Genomic DNA, 12,232 nt, shown 5'->3' with positions numbered 1-12,232 from the left:
ATATATAGAGAGAGAGAGAGAGAGAGAGAGAGAGAGAGAGAGAGGTATGTTTTTGGAGTTTTCAAAAATGTAGTTCAGGCATATTTTTCCAGCGAGTCTATGTTTAATAGACTCTCTCCAGATTAATGAAACAGTGTATGATGCACAGGAAATGGATTTCTTGAGTACTTGTGTATTGGAAAGAAAACCCTTTGCTAATGGATTACATAATTACCCATTATCAGCCATGTATGTTTGCACAATGCATTTCAAGTATAGTTTAAATATTCATAATATTGAAAGACAGATTTTTCTATAGCAGGTCGAAATACAGTGTCACGATCACCAGCTGGAGTGCCCTTGATAACCACCAGAGGGCATTCCATCCCATACCTCTGTCACTCAGTCTTGGACATTTCCCATAATCCTTTGCCCGGATTCATCAGCACTCATTGGCCGTTTCTCAATATGCGTTCTTAAGCTATCTTGCATCCTTGTGTTCTCGCTCTATGTCATCATTAACTGGCGAAGTTCAATTCCAATACTTAAGAACGCAAGTACAGAGGATGCATGAAAGTGCCCGAATGTGTTCTTGATATCGAGGATGCATCGAATGCAGACTTGAGAAAATCGAACTGTTAGAAATCCCAGGAGATGCTGCGGGCGCATGACGTACGGAAAAGCCTGTAAACTTTTAAACTTCTCACTGCAAGCCTGTAAATACGCAACGACTCGCTAAAGTACACATTGTCATTTTGTTTGCATAATTTTAATAAAGCGATAAGGACCTGGAAAAAAGCCTGTCATGCTTTTTATTGGTATATGTTTTAACAATGGTAATTTTAACATTGACAAAATATAGCTAACATTAAATATACATACCGAATCTTTTTTACAAATACATATGGTAAACTAAAAATAATAATATAAATACTATGAAAGTATTGTCTTTTAATAATCTGAAATAAATGTTTTAATATGACATTATTTTGTGATGTTATGTGTTATTTATTGTGCCTTGCTCCTTATAACGTTATGTCAGTTGAGCGCAAGATCACAGCGCATCTCTATTCTCACAAAGATGCGTTCTGTGTTCTTGCGTCCTTCTGAGATTGTTCTTTCAAGGTAGCCTGGCAAGACCGGTCTCCACGAGAACACAAGTTAATTGTTTGCACCTGTGTCTCATTAGTATTGTTAGCTCACCCTATATAAGCCTGGTTCTCACTGTCATTCATCGCTAAGTCTTGTATGTGTTCACAACTGCATTTCTAAGCCTTTTATCCTGGTTCTCTCGTGTCTTGTTTCCTTGGTTTCCCTGGTTAATAAATACTGCGTCTGAATCCTCAACCTTCGTGTACCTGAGCAGTTTCATGACATAAAAGGTCAAAATCTATAGAGCCTAAGCTGTGTTGTTATGTGTGTAACACAGTGGCATTATTTTACTGTAGTTTACTGCTCGCTATATACTGTATTTATTATTAGAATGCGTAAAAAAAAACATTTAACTCAACTAGGTAGTTGAGACATTATATAAAACCACTGCTAGCGTAGTTGGAGTTTTGACTCAAAACCTTATACTGTACTTACACATACATGACAATTTCCTTGTGTGACAACTAGCCCTGGCCTTCTTAATATGCTTTGTTGAAAGATTAACTCTCCTTTAATTTGCACATACTAAGCTTGTGTTCTGTCCTTTTCGAAAGCAAGCAGGCCTGTTTTGATTATCACTAATTGTATCTCAGATGAAAGTGATATCACATAGCTCTTCCGCTTACACACACACTCACACACCCCTCACAGGAAACACTCCTGTTGGATCACACGCGTCAAAAGCGGCGCAGAGAGGGCAGCCTCCAGTGTGGAAAGAAAGGGAGTCTGAATGAACAGATGGCGACACAGGGGAAAGGATACGGTGCCCTGCTGGTAAACTTTCCCCGGGCGAAGGCTTGGGTGGGGAGGGGGCTCAAATGTTCTGGCTTAACTAATCCTGTGCCTATGGACGACACTGACTGCTCATACTGTAATGAAGAACTAACTCTGTCATATGTATTCTGTGTTTACTGTTAACCCCTTTTGCATTTATTCTGCTTATGAAGAAAGACAGCTCTCTTTACATAAGACAGGTTTGTCGTTACAGATAACACCTGTATATTTAGATTTGAGCAAATCATAGAATCAACCTCTGAAGTATATACTGCTTTGGCACAGAGAAGGATGACCATGATTTTGCCAAGTGTCTGTATCCAAAAACTAACCCAGCTTTAAAATAAATTAGACTGAAAAAATGTTATACAAGTAGACTTTAGTCAGAGTAGTGCCATATTTAATTTTTGACGGAAATGAATGTGGGAGGAATAGAATTGTTTATATGCTCTTTCATTGGAAAACTAAAATAAATAAATAAATAAATAAGTGCACAAACATTCCCAGATAGATTCAGGTTAAGTCCCATGACTCAACATGTGCCATGACTCACTCTCACCCATTAAGCAGCTCTGGGCTGGGATTTTATCTGTAATCTATGAATGGTATCCTAGATATAAAATGTTATTATTTCCTAAATAACTTGCACTTAGAAATCCCTTTTGGCTAACCGTGATTTCACCAAGAATAACTTTCATGTCCTGTCTGGCAAAATTATGTTTGGCTTTCTTTAGGGGTCTCTTCAGGGAAGAAAAACAATGCTAAACTTCAGAGAACAAACAAAGAACCCACACACGATGGCTCAGCTATTTAAGAAATAATAATAATCTCTATAGGTAATTTTATATGTTAGGCCTATGAACAAAAGCAGGCTAACATGAAGATCTCAAGGAACAATAGCGAATGCATAGGCATCTCATCGCAATGCTCACTTTCACATAGATGTTTGGACAATAATTCATGGACAAAAAATCTTATTGAAGGAGTGCAGGCTTGTGTTGTGAGAGTGTGAGTTTGGGTTGTCACATTAAACCAAGATGTCACGCTTTACTTGTCTACCTGTGACTACAGCTCACAGTACTAACACACAGTAAAAAACATGAACAAACACCAGCAGTCTTCAGCATAAAAGCACACCTCCCACATACAGCTAGCTTTGTCTCTGCGAGAGCAATCTTTTCTGCCATATTTTAGAAAAAAAAGCACAAATCGAATCTCACCATATCAGCAAAGCACAAAAGATTTTTAGTATTCATTATGAGCCAAAATGTCATACTGTCTTTTCAACATATAAGAAGGGGCTAAATTTCTCATTAAATCTCCTGTAAAACTTCATGTACCCTAGTTTCAAAGACAGACATCTAGTAGTACCCTCAATACTCCTATATAAAAAAAAAAAAAAGTATAAATCTACACTTGAAGATGAATAGACATTTGAGCAGAGGAATCACAGACCCTTTCAAATAAAATAATAGGAACTCTGCGTTGTAATGATTATAATAACAACATTAACAACAATGGCAGCACAGGAGCTTCAAACAAAATTGAAGAAAATGAACTTTTTCATTGACTAGAATTTAAAGGTAAAACCTGTTCTCCACTGTCACATTTTATGACACCATTGCTCAGGTACAAAACAGCCCTTTCTTCCTCTTCCCTACCAGAGAGAGACGTCATGTTAGGCAGGATACGCTGAATAAGCTTGATCTCCTCAAAGCACAACAGAAGAGGCATTTCAGTGTGAAGTAATGAAGGAAAAGGCTCAAAGAACCATCAAAGAAAGTGTCAGAGTTCTCAAAAGTTGAGCAATCTTTTGGTTAAGTGATGTGTCTCACCTCTAACATCTATTCAGCTGGGTATTTGCAGTCGACAGAATGCCTGAAGTGGTATTCAGATGCCAGTGCCTGACATCCACTCCACTGAGGAATTTCGCTCAGAGACATTCTAATGAAATACTTGTGTGAGGTCTTCAAAAGCTACATCCCAGGATAGGCAAACAAACAAATGGAAGCAGCATGCTAGTGAGAGATGTTGTCTAACCTGCATGTGTGGTAGCTGCTAAGGATCCAATTTAAACCTTGGTGTCACAATGGTTTTGACTTTGGATTTGACTTTAACCTTTTACATATTTGCTCAGATCCCATTTGTACTAAGAACTTTCATTTTCACCAAGGAATACACATTAGGGCCTTTCGCACCACTTTAGTTCCACTGCTCCTGAGTAGGAGCTAATTTGGTTCTCGAAAAAGGCAGTCCGGTACTAAAATCGCACCCAGTTCCGGCGGTGCAAAAACGCCAAAAAGTGGGTAGTTCCACAATTAGTTCTGGTACTATGAAAAGGTTCCCGCGGTGCGAAAGGCCCTAATATTAGGCGTGGGCTCAATCAGTATAGCCAAATTGAACCAAACTGATATTTGACTGTCTTCAAAAACTGCCAAATTAAATTGCTTAGGCAGGCTCTGGGTAAAAACCTTGTCTACACAGCTAATTCTTGCCAAGATCTTTCCACTTTGACAGGAACATTTAGGGGAAGGTACAAAAAAGTGTGTCCAAGGATATCTTGTTTACTTGCTATTACAGTAAATGTCGCAAACAAAACTATTGGACACATTTCAGAGATTCAACACCATGGACCTTGCAAATATTGGCAAATCCACAGACAAGTTCTTATTCCGAAGCGATCTGTAGCAGCCTGAAAACTTGAAAATACAACTTTGTTTCCTGGCAAGCTGATAAAAACATGCCAATTTGACCCTAAAAATTGCATAACGCCACCCAATCAATCTTGCCACCTAGAGAAAGTATTTGCCATTTTTGAGTGCAATATGTATCAGGCAGTCCGTAGTTGGTCTGTGGGCGAATCCAAAGCTGAGACTAGTCCCCCTGAGACATTTTCAGAGAAGAAAGTTAAGCATCACAGTTTGTTGTTGAATCTCAGAATTAAATTCAGTGCCCAAATGATTGTAAGTAACACAAGTGCTGCCTCCTCAGATTATGGAGCAAAGCTATCTCCATAGTATAACAAGTAACTTTACTCTTCACTCTTTCTCAAGGTGATGATGCTCTCAACAAGTGGGACAATCCAGCAACAATTACACATCAGTATCCTCTCACAGTATGTGTAATGAGTAATAAGCCTAGTATTAGGTAAGCTTAGTTTTTAGACTTTGGAATCTTAAAAATGTATCTTTAGGGGTTATCGTTAGTATTAATGTCCTATCAATATAGACAAATGGTGAAGGTTTTATTGAGATGTGGATGTTTTCACATGTTCAATTGCTTGGTTTAAACTCAAGATCAGTTCCATCCTCTAACCCCCACAGTTTCTGTCACCAATTTGAGTACAACTGTGCATACTTGAGGCAGCTGTTTATCACTCTAGACATGACTCAATGTGTATGTGACGTTTTTGTCCCTTTGTTATTACTATCAAACCTTAACACACTCAAACTTGTGCTTCAGTGTTCTGTGAATGAATTGCAAGAGATTCAGGACTCAAACTGCTCTCGAAAGGCAGTTTCTGCTTAGACAAGCAACAAAGACAAATGCATTATATTAATACATGCAAACTGTATGCCATCAGTAGAAGTTCACTTCTGCTTGCTAGGCTACATTACTTTTTCACCAATAGCAAACTGTAAAAAGGTGTCCCTGTGAATGCACTCCAGATCATCTTTTCAAGCAGACTCAGATGGTTCCCTCTCAAGTTACAAAAGCAGCTTTCACACCAACCAAACAAACCAAGCTCTGACATAAAACCGACTCGGGTGCACAACAAAAGCTCTAGTGTGGACAGTCCAATAATCCCATGTGATCAATTATTAAAAAAAAAAAAAAAAAGATGTCTACAGATTTCAAATGAAAACATAAATGCAAGAAACAGAATATTGCATGTGCTGCCACAGCCAGATGTACTATAAACGCTCTCTACTGCAAAATAACAAGTTTTATGTGTTAAAGTTTTATGTTTTTAAACCCTCAAAAGGGAAACACAACAGTGTTTGAAAAGCTGTCAGTGATGGAAGCATAATCGGAGAAACCCAGAGTCCATAATCAGCTTCTGTTTTTCAGACTGGAGTCACGCCATGAACACAGTGTGCAGATGCAGCTGACAGGAAGCTGGCAAGGGCCGCAGGTACACGCTAAGGAATCTTGAGAAAGCGTGACTGTAGGATGTGAAGCAGTGGGTATGCGTTGACAAGATGAAGGGTGCTCAGAACTTCAGGATGTCAGAGCACTTCTATTTTGGAGAGGGTTTGTGAAAGGTGATGATGCTTGCTGTATTCTTTAAGCTAGTGTTCATAGTGTGCACCATAAGAGCATCAGAGGTAGGCAACAGTGAAACACTGCAGTTGCAACAGTGTAGTAAGAATGAGAAAACAGTATCACCACTCAACTATGCAAACCAGAGTGATTTGATTCAGTTTGTCGATATCTTTCTGAGGGTTTCTCACATTGGTCTTGAACTACTTTGTTCTTAAGGTAATTTCAAACAAAAGAGGCCTCATTATTACAATTAGAATTAAAATTATGGTTGCACTACACTCAGATTATTTTTATTTTTACAATTTTGATTGTAATTGCTATTATGTTAACAATCCCAATTACAATTATGCTTATGATTACTTTAATGTGTATGATTATGTTTTTAATTCTGATTACAATTATTTTTGAGGTTATGATTTTACTTTGATGTTAACGATTACAGTTATGATTTCTAATACTATTACAGTAACAATTCCAGTTACATTTATGGTTATAAATATGTTTATCATTTACATTTTTATTATTCTTATGATTAAATTTGTAATTGCTTTTGATTAGTACTGTTAATAATGATGCTTATGCTTATAATTGCTATTGTTTATGACAACACTTGCAACTGCTATTAAGTTATACTCTAATTATGTGTCCAATCAATCAAGACCTCGCAGTGCCTTCTGAGATGTTATTAGATGACCATTGTTGCACACAGATGTCTGTGACATACAGTTACTGCAAATTCAGCTAATCCAGGAAACTGCATGCTTTGTTAAACTTATCTCTAAAAAAAAGCCCTGAATAAATCAGTTCTGTTATTTCTCCCAAACTGATTTTCGCTTGCTTTGCGGATGCTTTTGTTTTTCATATTCCTATGGTGATGTAATTAAACTGATATTGCAGCATTTTTTTGCACAAAAGCAACACATCTCATACCTCATCTCATGCTTTAATCAGTACAGTCTTCAGATCTCTACCCAACATAAAACCACTTTCATTCAGTAAGTAACTTTGGGAGTTGGGAGAAAATTACATAATCTCAAACACTGGTGCTGTAAATAATGTTTCATCAGTTAACCTAGAAATGTGCTTTATATGGTAAAATCTAATTGCTTTATTTAAAGTCAGAAGTATTTAATATGCCTGAATCAAATTTCAATAATAAAAGCATTTAAAGGGTCACATCAGGAATAAATAGCTCTTTAAGGCTGCACGTTTACTTTTTTACAGTGCACCCAGATAACTTTTTTTTTTTTGGCAATTAAATAGTACAAATGAAATCATACACAAAACGTTAGAGCATATTTACAGAGGCTTTATGGGGTGAACCACAGGGACATCATGAGATAAAAAGAGAAATTACACTGAAGACAAAAATCCTCCCTTGAGAAAGAGAGAGGTGTACACAAGAACTCCTACTTAAAAACATCCACCATGTTTTTTTTATTTTATTTCTCATTTGCCTTATTTAATTGAAATCACTCTTTTTGTTCTCAGAAGAAATAACAGAGTGTGAAAGCTTACCTTTCTCTGGACTAAGACTCCTAATATTGCTAGAATCCTCCATACTTCAAACTGAGAAGCCTCCATGTGCTATCAATAGGTGGTGAGATGTGTGCCGCTCTACAGGAGAACAATCCCATGAGCTGCTCTTCCAGACGAGAACGGCTGCATACTCAGATTCTTGTGTCTCACCCTAAAGATGGGGAACCAAAGCACCTGCTCCTGTCTCTCTGCTTTGATTCTTTTCTTTGCTTCTCCCTCCCTTCCTAGACAAAAAGGTTCTTCTATGGCATCGTGAAGCACCTTTATTTTTAAGAGTGTATACTGTTATTTTTTTCTGTTTTTTCTTCAAAACAGGGTTATTATTTTAACTAAAACTGAAACAAAAATGAAAACCATTAAAAACATTATTCATACTTGAAATAAAATAATCATTAACTGAAATAAAATCAAATTAAATATGAAAAAAATTAAATAAATTCAGCTAGCTGCCAAGGCAACATTTCTCTTGTTAATTTAGTTCAACTTGTACTAAAACAACTAAAACTAAACCTGAAATAAATAATTATAAAAAGCTATATAGACATATATTTTAAAAAAATGACAAAAACACACAAATTAAAATTTAAAATGAAAGTAACGAAAGTGAAAATATATAAAAAAATAAAAAAAATAATTCAAAATATTTAATTAATTGTATATCGGTGATACTAAAATAACACTGAGCATGTGTTTTATAACCATCAGTTAGAAGATTATGAAGACAGGGAAAGATTATCAGTGAATAACAATTTAAATTTCATATCGATTCAAAAGGCTTGGAATTTAGTGCTATTTTGATACTTTTACTGTCATTTTTGGAACCTGACAGACATGGTGAACTGTCATCAAACAGGAAAAAATAACTTAAAAAAAATCTTCTGTTGTGTTCATGGAAGCAAAAAGTTATACAGGTTTGAAATGACAAGTAGCTCATGACAGAATTATAATTTTTGCTTAAAGTAAATGAAACTGCATAAAATCTTGGTAAAACTACATGAAAGTGTGTAAAGAATGAGTTCCTTAAAGCATGTCAAAGAAGTTTTCCCTGAATGTCATGACAATGAGACCCTTTGTCACTTAAGTACTTTAGGAGTTGATAATGCTTTTTGTCTGCTAAACATGGGCTGGAAGCATCATATAAAAGCTTTTCAGACAATGGAGAAAAAACTCACTTTCAGAATTTGAAACATCAGTGCACTTATGATGCAATGATGTGTGATACAGAAGGCACCAAGGAACAAATCATTTGTACAGTTTTGCATAATCCATCATATTTGATTGAACAACACAATAAAAGCTGCCAGTTGTTTGTCTCTCCCTTACAGAAGATGGAGCCAAACTGATTTTCAATGCAATTGTATGTCATTATTAAAGTGGTTTAGAACATGAATCTTTTTTTATTGCATTGGATGTCATAAGCATTTTTTTTAAATGTCAGAAACAAAAGTAGATCGAAAATTAGATCTGTATTTTGATTGTCCTTTTTTTCCCATTGTGACGTACATCCGAGTGAAATGGCTTCTGAAATGAGAAAAAATGCAGGGCGGGGCTTGATTTTGTCCTTCGGGAGTTGATTGGATCGTTGGAAGTTGGGCGTTGCTAACAAAATGCAGGCAGAAACGAGACAGACCCCAATAGCCCCACCCTCACTCCATAGCACATGACAGGAAGAGAAGTCGTTTCGAGGAGGGAGGGAAGGTTAACCTATTTGATTAAAGATTATGAGGGCACATGAATTAAAAAAAATAATAATGAAGTGTACAGATAAATCATTTATAATAAACACTAAGAATTGTACATTTTGATTTCCTGGCGACTTTAAGATTAAATTAACACTTTTTTAACACGTAAAGCATGTATATTTAATGTATTACAGAATAATACACTGTATGCATTATAATGCATTCATAAGTCTTTATAATACACATTATTAAGCTGTGAGTCCTAGTAAAAATGGTAATTTATTACAATTCATATGATAACAATTACCTATTCATAATTATAAAAAATATAATCAACACCAAATTAAAAATTGAAATAAATATAAATTGGTTATGGGATATGTCATGCATTGGATGAATTTAAAGGTGTAACCATGATTAGGTAAGCAGTATAAAGCACTATAATTATTAATAGAATTATTTCTTTTTAATGCATTACATATACATTGAATATATGAATAATATATTTTAGTATATTACATATTTAATGCATTACAAAGTGCAGTTTAAGGCACATAGCTCTAGAATGCACTATATATACTGACTTTAATTACAGTGTTGACAGACATAGCTTTTGTTCTTTCCAAATGTTGAACACAGTTGTGTTTTTATAAAACATGTAATTATCTACATGCCATAGAAATCTGGCATGACAGCAAAGAAATAGCACTGACACCTTTTGTCCTGTCATGACAACCGTATAGTGAAAAAGACATCCTAACGAACAGTACTTAGATCGTGTCAAAGGCAATCATTTTGCCTCCATCGGAGATGTTATCACCATGAACCGAAGACTGATCCCATATGCTACATGTTTGGCTGGTTAACTAGAACAGGGCAGGAAACAAAAAGGACTCAAAGCATGGCACTGGATGGTGTCAGGAAAAAGACATTGACTTAGAAATCCCCAAGTTACTATTAAGCACAAGAACAGAACGAATTTACTTTTGACTGCTGCTACTTTTAAATGCACCTGGAATGCTTGGATGTGTTTATGCTAAAGATGGAAAGCAAAGCCCAGGAGAAGTGCAGTAAGAGCGTGCGGCGGTGTTCAGGAGCTGTCCGTGGTTCTGACAGCTCCAGCAGTCTGCCTATGGGAATCACCCTTAGCTCAAAGAAAGTAGGTCAGAAGAGACCAACAGAAGGAAACAGGCATGCTGTACTGAACTGGACCATCTCTGCTTTGAAAAACACCTCTTTGCATTGCTCTTAGTTAACTCAACTGATGACAAACAGTTTCGACTAAATGCACCAGATAAAATTAATGTATTACGTTTCATTTTTAATTACACAAAATCTGAAAAGGCACCTGAACTACCCAGGCTCATTGGAAATATGTGCCTCTACCCACATTTCTGCAAAACAAAAAACAAACCTATACGTATGAATCGCTGCAGTTTACAGTTGAAATTAACACTAGAGGCAGTAAAATGACAACTTTCATTCCTTTTCACACAAAGTATGATTAAAGGGGACATCGGATGCCCATTTTTCACAAGTTGGAATGATTCTTTAGGGTCTGCATGAAATGTCTTCAACATACTTTGGTTAAAATTCCTCAATGGTCATGTAAAACAACATATTTTACCTTGTAAAAAACAGCTCTGTTCATAGCGACCTGTTTCGGTGCATGTTTCTTTAAATGATAACGAGCTGCTGCTCACCCCACCCCTCTCTTCCATTTTTTGTGTATTCGGTGGCGCGTTACCATCAAAAACAAAACTAATCCACTGCGTCCTCAGTGGCTCTGATGCCAGTTTGACAAAACAGCTCAAACCCGCGTAAGCACGGTTGCATCAGCGAACGTGTTTTTATATCATTTTTGCATTCGTTAACACTATCAAGCAGGTTTAGGGTTGAGTTTGGTGTAGGCGGTATGTTATTTTCCAACACGATAGAGCATTTAGCTTTTAGCGAAACCTGCCGGACATTTGACCACCTACCTGAAGCGTACCTGAAGCAAAGCAATAAAAACGCAGCAATGCATGCCTGTACCAACATAATAAAACTGTGGGCATGGTCATGTATTGAATACGCGAATGATACCTGAAGTTGTGTGGTGAGAAGAGGTGTAATATTACTTTTCCAAGTGATTGGAATAAAAAAATATCCCATAGACTTACGGCAAGATTTACTAACAATCAGCGTAAACCCTTTTTTGGTATTAAAAAACTACTGTTAGGATTTACTAAAGGCACACAGTGAAAAATTAGCGCTGAAAAGATATGGACACTGTTATTTTTGCGACTGACCTTATTGCATATGCATTTGGATGAGTTTCCATTTACAGGAGGCGAGTATTTCTATCATGACAACTCTTGGAGAGTTTAGCATGGTAATGTACATGACAATGTTAATGTGTTTGGTCTTGGCGGAATAGATCTGCTACATTGCTGCTGCTGAGGTGGAGCAAGTACCGAGACTTGCTACTGCCAATACATCCACAGACCTGCTACTGTGAGCATGTAAGAAATACTGCTGCTGCACATATAACATATATGAAATAATTCCGTAGCAGATCTATACAGGTGGAGCTGGGGAAGGTGGAGGGTTTCCGAAGTGCGCTGCAACTGCTACAGCAAGCACTAGCCAAGTATTTGAATGTTGAGTATAAGCTCCATGGCTGCTCATGTGAAAAGAAACCAATCAGCTGCACCATGTGAATTATGTTCTGATTATGTCAGATTTAGTTAGAACCTATCGGCCTGCGCTATCTAGAGTTTAATGGCAGAACTATTTAAATAAATCATGCAATGTGATTTACCAAGATTTGCTGTAGACAATTTATTGGTGTTTGTGCC

The 12,232-nt window shown here is 36.6% G+C and overlaps 1 protein-coding gene across 2 annotated transcripts in view; it reads right to left on the bottom strand.

Moving 5' to 3' along the window:
* plch2a (phospholipase C, eta 2a) overlaps positions 1–12,232 on the bottom strand; it is a 140,627-nt gene that overhangs the window by 53,163 nt on the left and 75,232 nt on the right. Inside the window, exon 1 of one of the 2 annotated variants that reach the window (XM_016489537.1) lies at positions 7,690–7,877. The exons of the other annotated variant lie outside the window; for it this stretch is intronic. Within the exon in view, the coding sequence (XP_016345023.1) occupies positions 7,690–7,732 (43 nt within the window). The 5' untranslated portion in view covers positions 7,733–7,877. Of the gene's footprint in view, positions 1–7,689; positions 7,878–12,232 lie in introns of those variants that run through there. 2 annotated transcript variants of the gene reach the window in all.

The sequence above is a fragment of the Sinocyclocheilus anshuiensis genome, unplaced genomic scaffold, assembly GCF_001515605.1.
Source record: "Sinocyclocheilus anshuiensis isolate Anshui unplaced genomic scaffold, SAMN03320099.WGS_v1.1 scaffold158, whole genome shotgun sequence".
In the NCBI taxonomy this organism is placed as follows: Eukaryota; Metazoa; Chordata; class Actinopteri; order Cypriniformes; family Cyprinidae; genus Sinocyclocheilus; species Sinocyclocheilus anshuiensis.
Note: the sequence above shows the minus strand (reverse complement) of the source record. Positions and strands in the feature narration are given on the sequence as shown.